This window comes from Hemiscyllium ocellatum, chromosome 2, assembly GCF_020745735.1.
Source record: "Hemiscyllium ocellatum isolate sHemOce1 chromosome 2, sHemOce1.pat.X.cur, whole genome shotgun sequence".
Lineage (NCBI taxonomy): Eukaryota > Metazoa > Chordata > Chondrichthyes > Orectolobiformes > Hemiscylliidae > Hemiscyllium > Hemiscyllium ocellatum.
Window position 1 is genome coordinate 61123447 of NC_083402.1, and position 24694 is coordinate 61148140.

A 24694-nucleotide genomic window follows, 5' to 3' on the forward strand; every position below is an offset into this window, starting at 1 on the left:
TCTCCGATTTCCACAGGGCCCACACTCAACTTCCCACTTCTGTCTTTGATTGGCCCTATTCCTACCCTAATCATCCTTTTATTCCTCACATACCTATAGAAAGCTTTAGGGTTCTCCGTTATTCTATTTGCTAAAGACTGCTCATGTCCCCTCTTTGCTTTTTTAATTCTCTCTTTAAATCCTTTCTTTGCCTCATCTGTACCATCTTGCCTCATCAACACAAAAGCCTCCTTCTTCTTCTTAACAAGGGATACCATTTCTGTAGTAAACCACGGTTCCCTTGCCTTATCACTTCCCCCCTGCCTGACAGGGACATACCTATCAAGGACATGCAATATCTGTTCCTTAAACCAGCTCCACATTTCCATTGTCTGCATCCCCTGCATTTTGCTACCCCATTCTATGCATCCAAATTCTTGCCTAATCGCATTATAATTGCCCTTGCCCATTGATAACTCTTGACCTATGGAATGTACTATCCCTTTCCATCATTAAACTAAACACATTATGGTCACTCTCTCCAAAGTGCTCACATACAACTAAATCAAACACCCCTGGCCTGGTTCATTACCAAGCACCAGATCCAGTGTGGCCTCCCCTCTTGTCGGCCCTTCGACATACTGTGTCAGGAAACCCTCCTGTACACATTGTAAAAAACTGATCCATCCGACGCACTAGAGCTATAACATTTCCAGTCAATGTTGGGGAAGTTAAAGTCCTCCATAATGACCACCCTGTTCCTTTCACTCCTACTCAGAATAATTTTGCTAATCATCTCTTCCACCTCCCTCGAACTCTGTGGAGGCTTATAAAAAACACCAAGCACTGTGACCTCTCCTCCCCTTTTTCTAACCTTAGCCCACACTACCTCAGTAGACGAGTCCTCATCAAAAGTTCTCTCAGCCACCGTTATACGATCCTTGACTTACAAGACCATGCCTTCCCCTCTTTTACTGCCTTGCCTGTTTTTAATGAAAGATCCAAATCCTGGAACCTGCAACATTCATTCCTCACCTTACTCTATCCATATCTCCGAAATGGCTACAACATCAAAGTCCCAGGTACGTATCCATGCTGCAAGCTCATCTACCTTATTTCGGATACTTCTGGCGTTGAAGTAGCCACAATTCAAACCAATTTACTGTCTGCTAGCACATTCCCGTGACCCTGAATTCCTGTCCCTGTCCTTCCTACTCTCATCCTCCTGTGCACTGCAACTACACCTCAGGCTCCCATCCCCCTGCTGAGCTAGTTTAAATCCACCCGAATAGCACCAGCAAATTTCCCACCCAGGATAATGGTACCCCTCTGGTTCAAGTGAAGACCATCCTGTTTGTACAGGTCCCACCTACCCCAGAATGAGCCCCAATTATCCAAGTACCTGAAACCCTCCCTTCTGCACCAAGCTTGCAGCCACATGTTCAGCTGATATCTCTCTCTATTCCTTACCTCGCTGTTACGTGGCATGGGTAACAAACCAGAGATAACAACTTTGTTTGTTCTAGCTCTCAGCTTCCACCCGAGCTCACTGAAATCCTGCCTTACATCCCTATCCCTCTTTCTACCTATGTCGTTGGTACCTACAGGGACAATGACTTGAGGCTGGTCGCCCTCTCCCTTCAGGACCCCAAAGAATCTTTCCTGTTCATGTATCTATCCAAATGCCTTTTAAATGTTGCAATTGTACTCGCATTAACCATTTTCTAAGGAAGTTCATTCTATATGTGAACCACCCTCTGCGTAAAAAAATTGTCTCTTTTGTCTTTTTTAAATCTCTCTCCTCTCATCTTAAATATGTGCCCAGCAGTTTTGAAATACCCCCATCCTCGGGAAAAGACAACTACCATTAACTCTATCTATACCTCTCATTATTTTATAAACCTCTATCAGATTGCCTCTCAACCTCCCATGCTCCAATGAAAAAAGACCCAATCTGTCCAGACTTCCTTTATAAATCAAACCTTCCATACCCGACAACATCCTGGGAAATCTCTTCTGAACCCTTTCTGGCTTTATAATATTCTCCCTTTAACTGGGCAACCAGTATTCCAGAAAAGGCCTCACCAATGTCCTGTACAATGTCAACACGACTTCCCAACTCCTATACTCCAAGGACTGAGTAAGATTAGCATGCCAAATGCCTGTTTAACCACCCTGTCTATATGTACCTGAACCCATAGGTCCCTTTGTTCTTCACCACTACTCAGGGCCCTACCATTCATTGTACAAGCCTGAGCCTTGTTTGTTGTACCAAAATGCAATACCTCACAGTTATTCAGATTGACCTCCATCTTCCATTTTTCAGCCCACTGACCCATTTGATCAAGATCCCTTTGTAACCTTAGAAAACCTTCTTCACTAGCTAGTATACCAGTAATTTGGTGTCATCTGCAAAATGACTAACCATATATTCTCATCCAAATCATTTATGCAAACGACAAACAAAAGAGGACCCATAACCCAATCCCTGTGGAATACTGCTGGTGACAGGCCTCCAGTCAGAAAAGCTATCCTGCATCACCACTTCTTGTCACCTGCCATTAAGCCAATTATGTATCCAATTGACAAGCTCACTTTGAATCTGATGTGGCCTAACTTTACTAATTAGTTTACCATGCAGAACCTTGTCAAAGGCTTTATTAAAATCCAAATAAACAATGTCTAATGCGCTGCTATCATGATTTCTTTGGTAACTTGCTCAAAAAACTCAATCAAGTTTGTAAGACATGATTTTACTAGCATAAAACCATGCTGACTGACTATTCCTAATCAATTTTTGCCTCTCCAAAGGTCCATATATCCTATCTTTTTAATCACTTCCAACAATTTACCCACAATCGAGGTTAGAATCACAGGTATATAGTTCCCTGGTTTCTCTTTACAACCTTTCTTAAGCAATGGCACGGTGGCTCAGTGGTTAGTACTGCTGCCTCACAGCGCCAGTTTCGATTCCAGCCTCGGATGACTGTCTGTGTGGAATCTGTGCATTCTCCCTGTGTCCGTGTGGGTTTCTTCCGGGTGCTCCACTTTCCTCCCACAATCCAAAGATGTGCAAGTTAGGTGAATTGGCCATGCTAAATTGCCCATAGTGTTCAGGGATGTGTAGATTAGATGCTTTAGTCAAGGGTAAATGTTGAGCGATAGGGTAGGAGTATGGGTGGGTTACTCTTCAGTGGGTCGACGTGGACTTGTTGGGTTAAATGATTTGTTTCCACATTGCAGGGATTCTGAGATATTAGCCACCCTCCAATCATCAGGTACTTCACCTGTAGTTATAGATGATGTACATATTTCTGTAAGAGGTCTTGCAATTTCCTCCCTTATTTCCCACAACATTCTGGGATAGATATGTTATATTAGATCCCGGAGATTAATCCATCCTTATATTCTCTAAGACCTCCCAAACCTTCTCTTCTGTGAACTGTTTTGAAACAAATATTATTTCTCTGCATTCTCTTAGCTCCATTTCTTTCTCCACAAAAACTGATGTGAAATATTCATTTTAGTATCTCTTCCATCTCCTTGGGTTCAACACAATGATGATCTCCTTGATCCTACTTCTCTCCAATTATCTTCTTGCTCTTAATGTATTTGTAGAATCTCTTGGATTATGCTTAATCTTATCTGCCAATACTATCTCATGTCCCCTCTTTGCACTTTTGATTTCTTTCTTATGTGTGCCCTACACACTTTATTTGATTAAGAGATTCAGTTGAGCTAAGTTCTATTTATCTAAAATAAGGCTCTCTTTCATTCTTGACTAGAACCTCAATAACTTTATTCATTCATTGTTCCTTCATCTTAGCAGCCTTACTCTTCCTCTAACATGAACAAAATGCCACTGAACTCTTGTCATCACATTCTTGAATGCCTCCCATTTGTCAGATGTCCTTTTACCTGTGATCAGTCTACTCCAATCAACTTTTGAAAGTTTTTGTCTCATACCATTAAAATTTGCTTTACTCCAATTAAAAACTTTAATTTTTATAGATGGCTTATCCTTTTCCATAACCATTTTGAAACTAATAGAATTATGATCACTAGACCCAAAGTATTCCCCCACTTTTACTTCAGTTATCTGACATGATCCTTCTCTGGTAAAGAGCACCCACATATTGAGAAAGAAATTTTTCTGGAATACATTTGACAACTTCTTCACCATTCAAACCTTTGACACTATGGTAGCCCCAGCCTATGTTTGGAAAATTAAAATCCCCATTATTACAACCTTATTATGCTTACATGTATCTGAGATCTCTCAACATAACTGTTTCTCAATTTCCCTCTCACTTTTGAGGGGCCAATAGTACAATCTCATTAAAGTGATATTTCCTTTCTTAGTTGTAATTTCTACCCATATATTTTAACTGGATGACTTTTCAGAAATATCTTCTCCAGTTATAGCAGTAATGTATTCTTTAATCAAAAACAACACTCCCCCTCCTTTCTTGTCTCCTTTCCTATCCTTCCTATAGAATCTAAAATCCAGAACATTGAGATGCCAGTCTTATTCATCTCCCAACCAAGTTTCTGTAATAGCTATGGCATCCCAATCCCATGTTCTTAAAAATGCCCTGAGTTCATCAGCCTTCCTGTAAGACCCTTGCATTGAAATAAAAGCAATTTAGTTTTTCAGAGTTACTACATACTCTGGCTCTCTCTTGTCTTTCTTCTCTAATTGATGCACTCTCTTCACATTCAGAACCTTCCCGATCAATCCTTTTATTTACACTGCCACTTAGAATTCCTCCACTCCCCTCATCAGTATAAAGTCTCCTTTAATAGAACAAGCAAGTTCAGGTTACCTATTGCTTTTGAACAGGTCTTTTCTATCCCAAAAGATATCTCAATTGTCCAAAAACCTGAATCCCTGAACAATACACCAGCTCTTCAGCCATTGAGTTATCTTCCTTATCTTTTAGTTCCCTCCCTTGTTTGAGTTTGGGATTGGGAGAAAACTAGAAATTACTATTTTTAAGGTTCTACTTTTTTAATCTTCTACCTAACCACTTAAATTCACTATGTATTGCTTTCAACTTTTCCCTAAAAATTGGTCATTCCTACCAATGTGTACAATAATTTCTGGTTTCTCAATCTCAACTTTAACAATATGTTTGAAACATTTAGAAATGTCCTTAAACCTAGCACCAGGGAAGCAACAAACCATGTTAAATTTATGCTCACTGCCACAGAATTTCCTTCTATGCCTCTGGCAGGACAATGCCCTATAACAATAATTCTATTAAATTTTGTCAAACACTGCTTAACAAAAGAATCATTCTAAGTGTCTAATAATTGACTACCCCTTCCATTTTCCTTGGAGAGACTATCCCCTTCAAAAGTTCAGAAAATTGAACATCTATTTAATAGAGGATTAGCCAGTGGAAACTTTTGAACTATCTTCTTACCTTTTCTGACAGTCACCCAACTATCTGACTGATCCTGCTGTGTAATAACTTGCCTAAATCTACTAACCATTTCACTCTGTACTTCATATATGGTCTTAATAACATTAAGCCTAAAAGACAACTTATATATAAAATAAACTACCTTTCATTACCTACAGAAAATAATGTTGAAATGGAAAAAATGCTATATATATATATCAAACATATAAAAATTATTAAAATCAACCACTTTGCTGATTAAGTGAATTAAAAAAAAGACTCCTCTTCAATAAATTTCTCGAATAAAACCTTCTTCTCCACAGCTGGCCACGTGCAGGATTCTCCAGAACAAAATCAACTCTTTATTTTAAAGAAAGCTGTTCAGTTTTTCAAAGTAAAACTTTTGCAATGTTAAAAAAAACTTTTAAGACACATATGGTCTTTTTTAGCTTCCAAAGTTAGAATAAGAATAATCTCAGCCATTCACCACAGGCCTTGAAAAGCTCGTTTAAAGAAAAAGTCCGTTAGAAAAAATCCGTCTTTGTTTGGTTTGTTTGTTATTTTCACACGTTAATGACACAAAATGAATGAAATCTTACATTAGTGAAATATAATAACTATAAAACCTGTAAAAAAAACTATATCTTTAACTAAGCTTGCAACTGCAAGATCCATGCTGCCTGCAGGGGAATCTCACTCTTCAACTTTTAATTTTATGCTTTCAGATAGCCAGGGCCACTCACCTCCTGATCTCATTAGATTAGATTACTTACAGTGGGGAAACAGGCCCTTCGGCCCAACAAGTCCACACCAACCCGCCGAAACGCAACCCACCCATACCCCTACATTTACCCCTTACCTAACACTATGGGCAATTTAGCATGGCCAATTCACCTGACCCACACATCTTTGGACTGTGGGAGGAAACCGGAGCACCCGGAGGAAACCCACGCAGACACGGGGAGAACGTGCAAACTCCACACAGTCTGTCGCCTGAGTCGGGAATTGAACCCGGGTCTCAGGCGCTATGAGGCAGCAGTGCTAACCACTGTGCCACCGTGCCACCCTGTCGCCTTGTTCCAAACATGGACCAATAGGTTGAATTCCAGACATGAGGTGAGACTGCCAGTTCTTGACATCAAGACAGACTTACTGTATCATCAAGGAACCCTTGCATAATTGAAGTTAGTGGGAAGGAGGAGGAAAACTCTCCACTGGTTTCATATCTAGCACAAAGTTAGATGGCTGTGGTTGTTGGAAATCAATCATTTCAATCCCAGAAAATGGAGGAGGCAGGAGTTTCTTAGTATTGGTTCCTTGGCCCAACCATCTTCAGCTGCTTCATCATTCATGTTCAATCCAGCATAAGGTCAGAAATGAGGATGGATGCTGACAATGGCACAATGTTCAGCAGCATTTGCAACTCTTTGATGTTGAAGCAGTCCATCTCCACTTTGTAATATGACCTGGACAATATCCAGGTTTGGCCTCAGAAGTAGCAAGTAACATTCACGCCCACAAATGACAGGTAACAGCCATCTCCAACAGGAGAAAATCTAATCTTCTGCCCTTGATATTTAATGGGATCACTATCACTAACCCACTCACTATCAAACATTTGCAGAAGTTACTATTGGTCAGAATGTAAATCAGACTAGTAAGATAAATACGGTGACCAGAAGAACAGGTCAAAGGCCAGGAATTCCACAGCAAATAACTCACCTCCAGACTCTCTAAAACCTGTCCATATCTATAAGCACACGTCAGAACTGTGATGGAACACACCCCACTCGCATGGATTAATGCATTTCCAGCAACTTAAGATAGTGCACGTCATCCAGGAAAAAGTAGCCCACAGATTGGCATTCTATTCACTGCCGTAAACATTCCCTCCTTTCACCATTGATGCAGCAACACACCAGGGATCCTTTGATGTAACACTCCAAACCCATGACCTTTACAACCTAGAAAGACAAAGGCAGCCAGAATATGGGAAAACCACCACCTGCAAATTTCCCTTCAAGCCACATAATATCCTAAGGTGGAACTTGCGTTTCCACCCGTTCTTTACCTTTTTTTCCCATCTTTCCTCCCCTCTCTCTGCCTCAGACACCTGGACCCAGCCCCCTACCCCTGGCCTGTGAAATGGGGTCAATGGTCCGAAGCTGAGGCACCAGCATCCAGCAGCCCGGTGCGAAGCGGGTCAGCGGCCCACTGTGGAGCGTAATGGCCCAGTGGAGAGTATAGAACATAGAACATAGAACATAGAACATAGAAGGATACAGCGCAGTACAGGCCCTTCGGCCCTCGATGTTGCGCCGACCGAATCCTACCTAACCTATACTAGCCCAATAACTTCCAAATGCCTATCCAATGCCCGCTTAAATGATCATAAAGAAGGAGAGTTCACCACTGATACGGGCAGGGCATTCCATGAACTCACAACCCGCTGTGTGAAGAATCTACCCCTAACATCTGTCCTATACCTACCACCCCTTAATTTAAAGCTATGTCCCCTAGTAACACCTGACTCCATTAGCGGTAAAAGGTTCTTAGTATCTACCCTATCTAAACCCCTAATCATCTTATACACTTCTATCAGATCTCCCCTAAACCTTCTCTTCTCCAATGAGAACAGCCCCAAGTGCCTCAGCCTTTCCTCATAAGATTTTCCTACCATTCCAGGCAACATCCTGGTAAACCTCCTCTGCACTCGTTCTAAAGCTTCCACATCCTTCCTATAGTATGGCGACCAAAACTGCACACAATACTCCAGATGAGGCCTCACCAGAGTCTTATACAACTGCAACATGACCTCAGGACTCCGGAACTCAATTCCTCTGCCAATAAAGCCCAGTACACCATATGCCTTCCTCACAGCACTATTTACCTGGGTGGCAACTTTCAGAGATCTGTGTACATGGACACCAAGATCCCTCTGCTCATCCACACTACCAAGTAGCCTACCATTAGCCCAGTAATCCATCATCTTGTTATTCCTACCAAAGTGAACGACTTCGCACTTAGCTACATTGAATTCCATTTGCCACATTTCCGCCCAGCTCTGCAACTTATCTATATCCCGCTGTAACCTACCACTTCCTTCCTCACTATCCACAACTCCACCGACTTTTGTGTCATCCGCAAACTTGCTTACCCAGCTTTCAAGTCCTTCCTCTAGATCATTTATAAAGATAACAAAAAGCAATGGTCCCAAAACAGATCCTTGTGGTACACCGCTAGTAACTGCGCTCCAAGATGAACATAATCCATCAACTACTACCCTCTGTCTCCTTCCAGCCAGCCAATTCCTAATCCAAACCTCTAATGTATCCTCAATGCCATACCTCCGAAGTTTTAGCATTAGCCTACCATGGGGAACCTTATCGAACGCCTTACTAAAATCCATATACACAACATCTACTGCTTTACCCTCGTCCACTTCCTTAGTCACCTTCTCAAAGAACTCAATAAGGTTTGTGAGGCACGACCTGCCCTTCACAAAACCATGCTGGCTATCCCTGATCACGTTATTCCTACCCAGATGTTCATAAATCTTATCCCTTACCATTCTCTCTAAGACTTTGCCCACCACTGAAGTCAGACTCACTGGCCTATAGTTACTAGGGCTATCCCTACTCCCTTTCTTGAACAATGGGACCACATTCGCTATCCTCCAGTCCTCTGGTACTATTCCCGTTGACAATGACGACATAAAAATCCAGGCCAATGGCTCTGCTATCTCCTCCCTAGCTTCCCATAGGATCCTGGGGTAAATGCCATCAGGCCCAGGAGACTTATCTATATTCATCCTTTCCAATATTCCCAAAACCTCTTCCCTGCATATTTCCAGGGCATCCATTCTAATTATTTGTGATTCCATATTCACATCAGCAACAGTGTCCTGTTCCTGAGTGAATACTGATGAAAAGTACTGATTTAATGTCTCTCCAATCTCCTCCGCCTCCACACACAACTTCCCACTACTATCCTTGAAGTATAGCGGCAGTCACTCAGTGAGGAGCATAGTGGCAGCAGCCCAGTGCGGACCATAGTGGCAGTGGCCCAGTGGAGAGTATAGCAGCAGAAACCCAGTGTGAAGCGTAATGGCAGTGGCCCAGTGGAGTGTAGCGGCAGTGACCCAGTGTGGAGTATAATGGCCATGACCCAGTGCGGAGTGTAGTGGCAGTGACCCAGTGCGGAGTGTAGTGGCAGTGACCCAGTGCAGAGTGTAGTGGCAGTGACCCAGTGCGGAGTGTAGTGACAGTGACCCAGTGCGGAGTGTAGTGGCAGTGACCTAGTGCAGAGCATAGTGGCAGTGACACAGTGTGGAGCATAGTTGCAGTGACCTAGTGCGGAATATAGTGGTAGTGGCCTCGTGCGGAGCATAGTGTCAGTGGCCTAGTGGAGAGTATACTGGTAGTGACTCAGTGGAGAGTGGAAGTCAATAGCCCAGTGAGGAGCATAGTGGCAGTGGTCCAGTGGAGAGTGTAGCAGTAGTGACCCAGTGTGGAGCGTAATGGCAGTGACCCAGTGGGGAGCATAGTGGCAGTGGCAATGGCCCAGTGCAGTGCGTGGCAGGAGCCAGCGTTCAGACCACGTGGAGGCTCCCTGCACTGGCCTGCTGCAACGAGCCCTCAAGAACTTTGCTTCTTGCTTTCATGACCTATGATTACATTGTGTACATCTGCAATGTAGCATTTCTTTTTCTTTTCCATTTCCCTGTTCTGTAACTAAAGATTGTACCTAAGTACTATCTACCTAAGATGATGCCATATGTTGGTGACATTGTTACACTGTAACTAATCTTGTAACTGAGGAAGGTGTACTTTGGCACCTTTGTACATAAGATGGCGCTGTAAGTGGCAAGCTATAAACTTGTCATTGTATTCATTTGAGTACATTTGACTAAAGCAAATTCAAATTAAAATTCAAAATCAAATGCATGTAAATCCTATCACCCAGAATCACTTCCAACCTACCCTTCAGTGATGTCAGGCTCACCCGTCTTTAGTTCCCTGGCTTTTCCTTATCACCTTTCTTAAATAATGGCACCACATTAGCTACCCTTCAGTCTTCTGGCACCTCACCTGCGGCTGTCGATGATGCAAATATCTCAACATGGGGCCCAGTAATCTCTTCCCTAGCTTCGCACAAAGGTCTGGTTTATGAATATCAGTGTAAGCAAACCCCAGCTGCCATAAGTAAGGTCCATTTCTTCTGGATGTACTATAATTAGCAGTAAACTTAGAAGCAGAAAAAGCAGAACAGATTATTGTCAGTGTGAATTCACTGGCATTTCAGAAAATTGGATGACCAAATAAACTTCCCACATACAACAGGTGAAAATATTCTTCTCAATGTGAACAAGCTTGCACCAGTTCAAACATTTTAAGTTTTGTCCCAAAGTGAAAGTATCATAAAATGTGACAGAAAAAAATTGTACACCAAAAGTAGTTTGTGTTTTCCATCAAGGTGAGACTTATAAGTTCTTAAGTGTAATTTCTAGATCTCCCTTAATATTGGCAGACATAACAATAGAAATTGCTGGAGAAACTCAGCAGTCCTGGCAGTACCTGTGGAGAGAAAGCAGAGTTAGCATTTCGAGTTCAGTAACTCTTAGGAAGGGTCTGCAGAAGGGTCATTGTAAAAAAATGTTAATTCTGCTTTCTCACCACAGGTGCTATCAGACCAGCTGAGCTTCCCCAGTGATTTGTTTTGATTTCAGATTTCCAGCATATAGTCCATTTCACTGTTTAATAAAACCAGATAATCAGATTCTTATATTTGTTTAACCATTGTACCATTGTGATTACACTAACTATCAAAATTCATAGCTGTGAGAAGGGCAAACAATATATGTCAAGTTCTGTTTTCGTCAGAATGCCACATGAATTCAACTCACAGGCTCATAAAAGTCATCCTGGTTCAGAAGGATTCAAGTGATAAAAGTCTTGAAAATCCTACACTTCTTTCTGATATTCTTTCTGAAATGGGAATATGCTTTACCCAAAGCTCCCTCTATTCTGTTTCAGTAGGGAATCTAGCTTTCTAATCTCTAATAATACTCTACGTGTGACGTACTGCCCTCCAGGTGGATGGGCTCCATCGGGGCAATTTGGAGGCCAAGAAAGCCAAGGACCCAAAGACAGGTGGATTAATATTGTTTCTGCCAATATTAAGGGAGATCCTTATAAATGGTGTCATAGAGGATTTGGCTGAACCACAGCAATTCAACCTCCTACCCATAAAGAGCTGCTTTCCAGACAACCATTAATGTCTCAAATTGATATGTGATTCCAGGCACTACCACTCCCTTAAAAATGTATACATTAAGTTACTTAATTTTTTGAACTCCATTTCTTAAATACAATGCAGTCAAGACATATTTTTCTGATTTCGAAGAACGGGGTGACATTATAGAGGTTTATAAAATCGTGAAGGGCATGGATAGGGTAACTAGCCAAGGTCTTTTCCTCAGGGTAGGTGAGTCCAAAACTAGAGGGCACAGGTTTTAGATAAGAGGGGAAGGATTTAAAAAGGACCTATGGGGCAGCTTTTTCATCAGAGGTTGGTGTGTGTATGAAATGAGCTGCCAGAGGAAGTAGTAGAGAGCAGGTACAATCACAACATTTAAAAGGTATCTGGAAAGGTGCATGGATAGGAAGGGTTCAGAGGATGTGGGCCAAATGTTGACACATGGGACGAGATCAAATTAGCATTTCTGCTTGGCGTGGACAAGCTGGTATGAAGGGTCTGTTTCTATGGTGAATAACTCGATGACTATGTAATTGAAGTGGGATTTTAATATGCCACCATGTGCCAAATAATTTTCTTTTAATACACAGTAGCACAACTGTGGGTAAATGGAAAATAGCTGAGGACAAAGTGAAAGGTGCTATTATAGTAGACTTGACAATCAATACACCTGCCTAACCTGGCACAGTAATCGTCAAGGCCCAAATAATATTATTTTGTTATTCATTCACTAGATGCGGGTACTGCTGGCTGGGCTCGATTTGTTGCCCATTTGTAATCCCTCGAGAAGATGGTGGTGAGCTGCCTTCTCGAATCACTGCAGTCCAAGTGCTGTAGGTTGATTCACAATGCCATTACACAGGAAGTTCCAGGATTTTGAGCCAGTAACAGTGAAGAAAAATAATATCTTTGAGAATGGAGACTGGTTAGAGGAAACTTGCAAGTGGTGGTGTTCCCGTGGATCTGAAACTCTTGTTATTCTGGGTGGTAGCAGTTTTGGATTTAGAAGGCGCTAAGGAGCCTCGGAGAATTTTTGTACCTTGTAGATGGTAAACACTGCTATTACTGAATGTCAGTGTGAAAGGAGTGAATATTTGTGGATGTACTGCCAATCAAGCTGGCTGCTTTGTCCTAGACGATGTCAAATGTCTTCACTATTATTGGAGCTGCACTCAGCCAGGCAAGTGGGGAGTATTCCATCAGACTTCTGACATGTCCTTTATTGATGATGAATAGGCTTTGAGAAGGTGAGTTACTTACAGCAGGATTTCTTGCTCTGAACTACTCTTGTATGCACTGTATTTATATGTTTAGTCCAGTTCAGTTTCTGAGCAATGATAACCCCAACAATGTTGATATTGGAGGATTCAGCGAATGTCAAAGGGCAAGAGATTCTCTCTTGCCGGAGATAGTCATTGTCTGGCACTTATGTGGCATTATAGTCACTTGTCATTTTTCAATCCAAGCCTGGATATTGACCAGGTCTTGCTATGTTTGGACATGCACTGCCTCAGTACCTGAGACAAAATAAATGGCTGAACGTTGTGCATTGTCAGTGAACACCTTATGATGGAGGGAAAGACATTGATGAAACAACTGAAGATGGGAGGGCCTAGAACACAACCTTGATAAATTCCTGCACAGATGTTCTCGAACTGCGATAATTGTTGTGCAACAACCAGTATCGTAGTCACATCGGAGGAGCTTGGCTAAGGACACAGCACATTCTGGAACACACATCTTATGTACTATTGACAGAATTGTGCAATATCTTGTGTTTCCAGCGGTTTCTTGATATCATGTGGAGCAAAGTGAAGTAGCCTAAGAATCGTGACGCTGGAGATCTCTGGAGTAGCCAAGATGGATGATCCAATCGACATTTCTTGCTGTAGATTGTTACAAATGCTTTAGCGTTTTCCACTGATGAGTTGGACTCTCCCCTCTTTGATTCTATGGTTTTTTTTGTGGAATGTCCACATCCAGCAAGTTGTTTAATTGTCCACCGCCCTTTGGGTTTAGATGTGGCAGGATTGCAGAGCTTGGCTGTCAGTTGGTTGAGAGATCACTTAACTCTGTCTAACACTTTCTGCTTAAGCTGTTTGGGAGGCAAGTACTCTTGTGTTGTAGCTTCACTAGGTTGACACCTGCCTTATGGGTAAACCTGGTGCTGTAACTAGCCTGGTCTCCTGCACTCCTCTTCGAACCAGGATTGGTCCCCTGGCTCGGTGGTAATGGTAGAGTATGAAATATGCTGCACCATGAGGCTGTGGATTAGTTGCAGAATGTTTAACTGAATAACCAAAACAATTAAAGTATCAGTTGAAATAAGTAATAATGCAACCGTACAGTGCTCTGGTTGGACTGCATCCTCTCTGCTACATTTATTTCTGGTTACTGAGACATATGCCCATAAGCTATGTACAAAACCCTACCTATTCAGCAATTATTCTTTTAATGTTAAACTGATTAATGGTGAACTTGAAATCAATTCTTCATATCCTTGCTAATAATGTAACAATGTAACAGTGCACGATTCATTTCTTAAGTTGCTAAGTGGCAGTAAGCATTTAAACAAATCTGTGCTCCAAAGAAATTTTATTTCTCGTGGCACCTTAGGCAAAAATACATCTCATAAGATTATACATTATTAATATCAGGATGATGATTCCTCATTATTAATGTCAAAAACCAATGAGGGACACACTTTAGAGTCATGCAGTATGCAAACATTCCCTTCGGTCTAACTAGTGGAACTGTAGGTAAAGAGGTTGTGAAGAAGGTTTTTTGCTATGCCTGCCTTTATTGGTCAGTGCACTAAGTATAAGAGTTGGTATGTCATGTTGCAGCTGTACAGGGCATTGGTTAGGCCACGTTTGGAATACTGCATCCAATTCTGGTCTCCCAGCTGTAGGAAGAATGTTGTAAAACATGAAAGGGTTCAGAAAATATTTACAAGTATGTTACAAGGGTTGGATGGTTTGAGCGATATGAAAAGCCGAATAGGCTGAGGCTATTTTCCCTGGAGCCTCAGAGGCTGAGGGGTGACCTTATAAAGGTTTATGGTAGAGATAATTTCTGGATAACACGTGTTTTGGCAGCGCAATTTGGCTATAATATCGCTGAAGAATTAGGGAAAGGTATTTTGGAGAACCCTTACCCCTGTTGGCAATAGCGCAATTCTAGCAGGGATCAGTTTGCGTGCTTCGTTTTGCACATGTGCTGACGTACACACCGAAATCTCCAGTCTATTTTGCACATATACCGATGCCAGCTGCTAACAGAGCAGCCTTCTGTGAGAGCCACTGTACCAAGAGCAGCTTTCTTACATTTTTTTTAACTGTACTGTGCTAAATTTACTTTAGTTTTGTTCATAAATATGATTTTAACCTTCATTCAGGCTGTGCTATACTTTGTGTTAGATTTTTGGGTGATTTTTGAGCAATTATGAGTGATAATTTTTGCTGGTCTGTCCCTAACCCCACTTTTCCCATAGGCTCCATTATTTCTACTAAGCGATTTTCTATTAAGCAAGGCCTTGCTGGAACACAACTACAACATTACGGGAATGGATAGGGTGAATAGCCAAGTCTTTTCCCCAAGACTAGAGGGCATAGGTTTAGTGTGAGACAAGAAAGATTTATAAGGGACCTAAGGGGCAACTTTCTCATGCAGAGAGTGGTGCATGTATGGAATGAGCTGCCAAAGGAAGTGGTGGAGGCTGGTACAATTGCAACATTTAAAAGTCACCTGAATGGGTATATGAACAGGAAGGGTTTAGAGGGATATGGGCCAAATAATGAGATTAATCAAGGATAACTGGTCTGCATGGACGAGTTGGACCGAAGTGTCTGTTTAGTGCTGCACAACTCCATGACTCTAGTCCATGCCAACCATGTTCCCCAACAACTAGTCCCATTTGCCTGCATATGGCCTATATTTCTCCAAACCTTTTAAATGTTGTAACTGTACCTGTGTTCACCAATTCCTCTAACAGTACATTCCACACACAAACCACTTTCTGATTTTCTTTTCAAAAGTTGTCCCTCATGTCCTTTGTAAAACTTTCTCCTTTCACTTTAAAAATATGCTACCTAGTTTTGAACTCCCCATCCTAGGGAAAATATCCTTGCTATTCACCTTATCTATGTCCTCATGTTTTTGTAAACCTCTATAAGGTCACCCCTCAACCTCCTACGTTTGAGTGAAATAAATCCCAATTTATTCAGCCTACTTTTAAAACTCAAACCCTTTATTTCCAGCAACATCCTGGTAAATCTTCTCTGAACCCTTCAATTTAATAATATCCTCCTGTAGCAACAACCAGAAGTGTAACTAAATTAGCATGTATGATGAGCCCATCGGCACAGTTTCAAAATATTTTGGATAATTGTAATAAGCAATTGAAGACATTAAATGAAATGAAACCAGCAGAGGATCAAGGTCAAGTTTAGACAATGAAAGCTGAACACTTAGTTAGGATAGTGAGGGTTAAATTGGATAATGGGCACAGGGACCGGCATGTGCAATTAACCTGCATTCGACGACTGCAGTGTAGGAAGTTGATTGCTGCATGCAACTGGTGCTATGTACACTGTTCATTGATTGCATGAGTCAGCAAGAGGCCTATTAGCATAATTGCCTAGTGTTATTTAAAGCCACTCTGCTGCTCGTAAAGAGGAATTAATTTGCGGCTGTTGAATATGAGTATCTTTTCAAGTGTGCTATGAAAGATTCAACGAAACCTGTCTGTGGTAAAGAGCTAGCATTGAGATTTTTGATGTTGCACCAGAGATTTTGGAAGAACTAAAGTAAAGAGATGATGGAGGAATTGTTGATATATATTCAAGAGACAGTGGGAAGACATACCAAAAAAATGCCAACAAGGAAAACATGAGTGCAACATAGAAGGAAGTTGAATGATCCATGTGAGTCAGCAAGGTCAGAGTTTATCATCAAATATCATTTTACCAGATGTACTATTGGTATCACCCACTAATAAATTCACAACATCTCCATTGCCCATCACCTTTATCAATTGGAACTGAGCTCTCCCGTTCAAATGCTTTAACAGATCATATCAAACCAGACATCACATTTTGTACACATTTCACTATTCAACCAGGCAGATCACAACATCAAAATATATCACTTGCATCATGAAGCTCAAAAAAATGTGAAGTCAATACAATCAATAATAGGTCACTTTCCTATTGAACAAAGGACATGGAGTCATAGAGATGTACAGCACAGAAACAGATGCTTTGGTCCAACTCCTCCAGGTCGACCAGATAATCTAAATTAATCAAGTCCCATTTACCAGCATTTGGCTCATATCCCTCTAAAGCCTTCCTATTTATAGACCCATCCAGATGCCTTTTAAATACTGTAATTGTACCAGCCTCCACCACTTCCTCTGGCAGCTCATTCCGTACACACACCGCCAGCGTGAAAATGTTGCCCCTTAGGTCCCTTCAAATCTTTCTTGTCTCACCTTAAATCTATGCTCTCTAGTTTTGGACTCTCCATCCTGGGGTAAAGACCTTAGCTATTCACCCTGTCTATGCCACCCGTGATTTTATAAACCTCTATATATAAACTCTAAGGTCACTCCTTAGCTTCTGACGCTCCAGGGAAAATAGCCCCAGGCTTTTCAGGCTCTCCCTACAACGCAAACTTTCCAACGCAGACAACATCCTTGCAAATCACTTCTGAACCATTTCAAGTTTCACATCTTTAATTTAGCAGGGAGACCAGAATGAGACGCAGTATTCCAAACATGGCTTAACCAATGTCCTGTACAGCTACAACATGACATACTGACTCCGATACTCAATGCATTGACCAATAAAGGCAAGCATACTAAGTGCCTTCTTCACTACCCTGTCCACCTTTCAAGGAACAATGAACCTGCACTCCAAAGTCTCACTGTTCAGCAACATGCCCCAGGACCTTACCATTAAGTGTAAAAGTCCTGCTCTGATTTGCCTTTCCAAAATGCAGCACCTCACATTTATCTAAATTAAACTCCATCTGCCACTTCCTGGCCCATCCGCCAGTCTGATCAAGGTTCTGTTGTACATTGAGGTAAGGCGCTTCGCTGTCCACTACACCATTTAATTCTATAAACTGAATCTACACAGATGTATAAGCGAATAATATGGTTTTAAACTCAATTATCCAAGTTCTAGACTATTTGATCACTCTTTCCATCATGTTCTTTTGTGTTTTTCAATGCCCAATCTAATGCACACCTCATAATAACATATAGGTGGGTAACACTTCGCAATTGATTTCAGACAGTTTTGACTTACAGTGAACAGATATTTTTCATGTTTGAAATCAATTAGCCATGAGATATACCTGGTAAGTGCTTTGGGAAGCAAGACAGGGGTACAACTAGACACCAGGCCAGTATCCAGCACAGAAGAAATCCGATCCACCAAGCACCAAGCCATCGAGGGTCATCTGGCATCAAAGGAATTCTAAAAATTAAATTCAAGCTCTTATCATCAAAACTTCATGATAATGTCACAATTTTACATTATAAGAGCATAAGAACATAAGAAATATGAGCAGGAGTCAGCCATCTGGCTCATCAAACCTGCACCGCCATTCAATAAGATCATGGCTGATCATTTTGTGCACTCAGCCCCACTTACCATAACCCTTAATTCCTTTAATGTTCAAAAATCCATCTATCTTTGCCTTAAAAACATTCAGCGAGGTAGCCTCAATTGCTTCACTGAGTAGGGAATTCCACAGATTCACAACTCTTTGGGTGAAGAACTCCTCCTCAACTCCTAAATCTGCTCCCCCTTATTGCGAGGCTATGGACCCTAATTCTAGTTTCACCCACCAGTAGAAACAATGTCCTTGGTTCCAACCTACCTATTTTTTTCATGATTTTATGTGTTCCTATAAGATCCCCACCTGATTTTTCTAAATCGCAATGAATACAGACCCAGTCTACTCAATCTCTCCTCATAAGGCAACTCTCTCAATTCCAGAATCAACCTCATGAACCTCCTCTGCACCCCCTCCAGTATCAGTACATCTTTTTTCAAGTAAGGAGACCAAAACTGTTCACAGTACTCCAGGTGTGGCCTCACCCGTATCCTATACAGCTGCAAGATAACCCTTCTATTTTAAATCCCATCTCTCTAGCAATGAAGGGTAATATTCCATTTGCCTTCTTAATTACCTACTGCACCTGCAAGCCAACCTTTTGTGATTCATGCACTGGGACACCCAAGTCCCTCTGTGCAGCAGTTTATTGCAATTTTTCATTTAAATAATAGTCCATTTTGTTAGTATTACAACCAATGATGACCATACATTTACCAACATTATACTCCATCTACCAGATCCTTGCCCACTCACTTAACCGATCTATATCCCTCTTCAGACTTCCAGTGTCCTCTGCATACTTTGCTCTACCACTCATTTTAATGTTATATGTGAACTTTGACAATCTATACTTGATCCCCAACTCGAACTCATCAATGAAAATTTTAAACAATTGTGGTCCCAACACTGATCACTGATTGCCAAACAGAAGAAAAAACACCCAATTATCCCCACTCTTTGCATTCTGTAAGTTTACCAATCCTCTTTCCATGCTAATGCATTACCTATAACACTGTGCACTTTTATCTTATACAGTAGCCTTTTGTGCAGTCCCTTCTCAGATGTGTGATGATGTTGCTCCTTTAACAAGGTTATGCTGTCCTTAGCGTTTTTTTTTCAGAGAAGTCATAAAAGCTGCGATGCTGAAAAGTCTAGGTCTGAAGAATTTTAGATACTGCCTCAGGGAAAAGGCATTCAAGTTAAGTAAAACACTTGCACAATGAAAGTCGAGTGGCAAGTTCTCCCAACTCATCTTTTCTCTGATTTGGTTTGGTTTTAGCAAGTCAGTCAGTTTTGAGGTTGCTGGTCCAAGAAACAGCTACATAGAAGAAGATGTTCCATGCTGCCATCTCTCTCTCTCTCTCTCTCTCCTGTAAAACCCTGTGTTTGATTTTACCTTTCTTATCAAGGAGTGTTTGTGGGATTGTTGCAAGCATTTTAACAGCATCATTAAATTGGGATAATCGGTTGGTTTTAAGATAGATTAAGTTATTTTATACTCTGTTCTCTTTCACTTATGTTTCAGTCAGTAAGTTTGTAAATAAATTTTGTTTTGTTTAAAACTAAGTGGTTTAACCAGCTGCATCCTGGAATACCAACTTTACACCTGCTTAAAACAGCTAGCAAAGCTAGGATCCAGACTACTTTCTTGAAATGTTTTGAAGGAGTCTGGCCTGGTCCATAACAGATGCCTTCTGGAATTCCAGATACACTACATCCACTGGTTTGCCGCTTTCCACCACACTAGCAATGTCCTCAAAGAATTCCAGTAAATTAGTTAAACATCACCTGCCTTTCATGAATCTATGCTGTGTTTGCCCAATGGGACAATTTCTTTCAAGATGTCTTGCTTTTTCTTCCTTGATGGTAGATTCAAGCATTTTCCCCAGTAAAGCAGTTAAGCTAACAGGTCTGTAGTTACCTGCCTCTTGTCTACCTTTTCTCTTCAACAGTGGTGTCATATTTTATGTTTTCCAATCTGCCAGAACTGTCTAGAAACCACCAAATTTTGGTAAATTAACAAGAGCACATTTGCCATTTTCCCCATCATCTCTTTTAGTATCCTGGGATGCAGTCCATCAGGCCCAGGAGGTACTTGCCTACCTTTAGGTCCATTAGCTTGCCCAGCACTAACTCTTGTGATAATGAGCATTTCTTGGTCCTCACCTGCCATAATCTCCTTGTTCTCAATCATTGGCTTGTTATTTGTGTCTACCACTGTGAAGATCGATACAAAATACCTGTTCAATGCTTCGGCCATTTCCTCATTTCCCATTATTAAATCTCCATTCTCATCTCTGAATTATCAATGTTTACCATAATCACTCTTTCTCCTTTTATATATTTGTGGAAATTTTTGCTGTCTGTTTTTGTATTCTGAGCTTGTTTACTCTCATAATCCATCTTACTTTTCTTCATATCTTTTTATTGTACATGGATTTCTGTTGACTTTTAAATATTTGAACAATCCCCTAGTTTCCCACCAATCTTTGCCACTCTGTATGCATTTGCTTTCAATTTGATACCACACTTTATTTCCTTAGTTATCTATGGCTGATTATCCCTTTTCCTACACTCCTTTCTTTTCACTGGTATATAATTTTGCTGAGCACTTTGAAAAATCACTTTGAAAGTCCTTCACTGTTCCTCAATTGTCCCACCATATAGTCTTTGCTCCAGTCTACCTTAGCCAACTTCTCCCTCAGCTCATTGTAGTCTCCTTTGTTTAAGCACAAAACACTGGTTTTGGATTTTACCTTCTTACCTTTCCATCGACTATACTGCGATCGCTCCTTCTGAGAGGATCCCTAACTATGAGATCATCAGTTATTCCTGCCTCATCATACCTGAGCAAACCTGAGGTAACTTGCTCCCTCGGAGGTTCCATTACATACTGTTCGAGGAAACTATTGCAGGTACATTCTACGAACTCCTCCTCAAGACTGCTTTGACGGACTTGGTTAGACTCATCAATATGTAAGATTAAGAACTTCCATGATAACTGCCATACCATTTTTACATGCATCAGTTATTTCTTTGTTTATTGCCTGCCCCATCATGAAATATTATTTGGTGGCCTATAAACTATGCCTATCAGTGACCTCCTCTTACTATTTCAAATTTCCACCCACATTGATTCAACCTTTTCCTCCACAGAATCTATATCATCTCTTACTACCACCCTGATGCCATCCTTCAATGTCAGAGCCAAACTATCTCCCTTCCCTCTTGTCTGTCCTTTCAAATTGTCTGACACCCCTGAATAATCAATTCCCCCCTCCAACCATGTCTCTGTAATGGCCAATAAATCATACCCATTCATGATGATTTATATAGAAGCGCATGAAATAAAAACTACGCAATTTAATGTTCAATATTAGTTTATTTTGAACAATTCTGTTTGTTTTCTTTCTCTTGTTCTGCTGAGGGATTTCATTCCAGAATTTTGCAAGGTGACACAGACCATGCTACCGGGCTGATAAACAACCTCTGAGACTCCGCCTCAATCAAATTGGTGTTGTGTCTCCAGTCTCAGTCACTGGGAGTGGTAGTCACTTCTGAGTCTCCAAAAAAAAAACTGACCCTGACTTAAACATAAGTTCAGGGTCTTGCCTGGCTCTGGCTGGCAGGCCCCAGTGAGAGGAGCAAGTTCATCAGGGTAGAAATTGAGTGAAGATACAAGGAGGTAGATAGCATCTGTTGGCCATAAGGGACCTGAACAAGAGCCACAAAGTTCCCAAGTTTTACTTGGTGGTCTGGACACTAGGCCTGGGTGCCTGCTGCACTGGGTACAAGACCATTGGGAAGAGGCATTTCATTTGCTATTGTTAACCCATGAAGAAATGGCCCAGCCAATGTTCCCTTCTATAGTGGATGAAAAACCAATAGTGGCTGTTAGGCCCCAGACTTCATGTTTTTTTCTTAATGACAGTGGTTAATATTTCATTTTAATTGTATTTTCAATGTTACTTACAATCTACACCCTGGAAGCTAAAGGTATCTTTAGAAAAATAAAGAGTAGTTTCATCAAAAGAACATCCAAGTTTGGATTGAAATATTAACTATTATGCTTGTGTAGAGTAGTATGTTGTAGTTTCAGAGAGGAGTGGTGGTTGAAGACATGATCAGAAAAAAAGGACGGAAACAACGGTTTTTTCTTGTACTGGAGATTCTAAAGTAGGAATTAGTAGACCCCTGTCTTTGGACAAACAACAGCTATTACAGGCCTATAATAACTAAAACTGATAAGGTATGTGGTACAATTCATTTCATTTAGTAATAATTTCTTTTCTTTTGTATTTCTACTGATATATAAAGTTACAATCCTAGATTTTAATCTTTTCAACACAGAATCTTCATAAGTCTATTTTAAAGGTATGGCATGTATTATAACATAAATAATATGAAAGGATTAATCTGAATAATTAGCTTAGTTTGGACACTCTTAGGCAGCTCATGTAGACAGTAATGGAAGTTTCCTCATGGAGACTCATGTGTCTTACCTGCCTCCTGTTTATAATAGCTAATGTGTCAATCTTTGTGATTTTTATAAATGACTTGGATGAGTAAGTGGAAGGGTGTGTTAATAAGTTTGCCAATGGCAAGAAGATCGATGGAATTGTGGTTAGTGTTGAGGGCTCTCATAGGTTGCAACAGGGCATTGGCAGAACTCCATAAGTGACAAATGGAGTTCAACCTGGAAAAATGTGAAGTGATTCACTTTGGAAGGTCAAATTTGAATGCAGAAGACAGAGTTAAAGGCAAGATTCTTGGCAGTGTGGAGAAACAGAGGGATTTTGGGGTCCATGTCCATAAATCCCTCAAAGTTGCCACCAAGTTGATAGGGTTGTTAAGAAGGCTCATTGTGTGTTGGCTTTCATCAGCAGGATGATTAAGTTTAAGAGCCACGAGGTTATGCTGCAGCTGGTTAGATCACTCTTGGAATATTGTGTTCAGTTCTGGTTCCCTCATTATATACTGGCAAGAAGCAAAAGAGGGAGAATACAGCAAAGTCCAGTTACGTTGGTCAATGGATGTAGATACTGTGCAGATGCTGACAGCAGAACCTCATTATAATTTGTTCATCCATTTGCCAATCAATAGCTGGCTCAATTCACAGTTTGATTTGTTGCATATCAGCAACAGGAGGCTAGAATGGGAGAAGCTTGGCACACAGTCCAAGCAACTTGCAGCTGTCAAAGGAGCCTTTGACAGCACCCTCCAAAACCATTTACTGTTTTGGTCTTATTTAAGAAAGAATGTAAATGCATTAGGGGTGGTTCAGAACAGGTGATAGTTGATGTAGGTTTTGTAATTGAAATGCTGTTTAACAAAAAGGAACTATAAAGTTGAATTTTATGACTTTTTCTGCCTCTATATTCTGTGTTCTGTTTTAAAATGGCACTGGAGAATGGCAACACAATACACCACTTTTCACTGTATCTGTAATATAATAAAAATGCAATAAATAAATACATTAATTAATCAATCAATCATTGGACTTCTGGAAGATTCTGTCGTTGTGAATCTTTCTTTTTGTGACATTTTTAATGATTTGAACTTGACTGCAAAGATATGATTAATAAGTCTGTAGACGATTAAAAAATGGTTTTCTGGTTAACAATAAAGGAGGACTGTAACTAGGAAAAGATGAGTATGCTAATGTTGGGGTCGGGGAAGGGGTGAGTAGATACTAGGTGGCGATAGACCCCAGAGAAATAAGCAAAAGGAATGGGTCATGGTCAGCCTGGGAGAATCAATAGTTGCTAATGGGGACCATTAGTAGTTGACAATGGGCTGGTTGTGGTAGCAGGCAATGACATGGGTGTTGGGTAAGGAAATGGGAGAAGATGTTCAGGCCCCAAAATTATTGAATAAGTTAAGTCCTAAAGGCTGGAGGGTCCCCAAACTGAAAATTAGATGCTGCTCTTGCAGTATGCACTGAGATTTACCGGAACATTGCAACCAGCCCGAGACAGATGTTGGCCAGGGAATCTGGTGGTGTGTTAAAGTGGCAGGCAACAATATCTCTATTGGGTTTCCTGCTACTTTCAGCATATATACTAATGGTTTTCTAGCTACAATAAGTTCTGAAGAGTCACTGGACCCGAAATGTTAATTTTGCTTTTTCTTCACTGATGCCAGACTTACTGAGATTTTCCAGCAGTTTCTCTTTTTGAGTCTGATTTCAACCAGTTTTTTGGGGTTTTTGTTTGTTGTTTAGAGTCAATAGGAATCAGGGAGGAAACTCTCTGCTGGTTGGAGTCACACTTGGAACAAAGGAATATGGTTGTGATTATTGGAGGTCAATCATCTGTCTCAGGAAATCACTGCAGGAGTTCCTCAGATTAATGTCCTCAGCATAATCATTCTTAAGTTGTTTCATCAAAATTTCATTTTCATCAAAAGGTCAGAAGTGGGAT

The 24694-nt window shown here is 40.9% G+C and overlaps 1 protein-coding gene across 1 annotated transcript in view; it reads right to left on the reverse strand.

The window, feature by feature from the left end:
* Positions 1 to 24694, reverse strand: part of LOC132825857 (solute carrier organic anion transporter family member 4C1-like) — a 169368-nt gene that overhangs the window by 74631 nt on the left and 70043 nt on the right. Inside the window, exon 5 of the mRNA XM_060841427.1 lies at positions 18006 to 18127. Coding sequence (XP_060697410.1) covers positions 18006 to 18127 — 122 coding nt within the window. The remainder of the gene's footprint in view (positions 1 to 18005; positions 18128 to 24694) is intronic.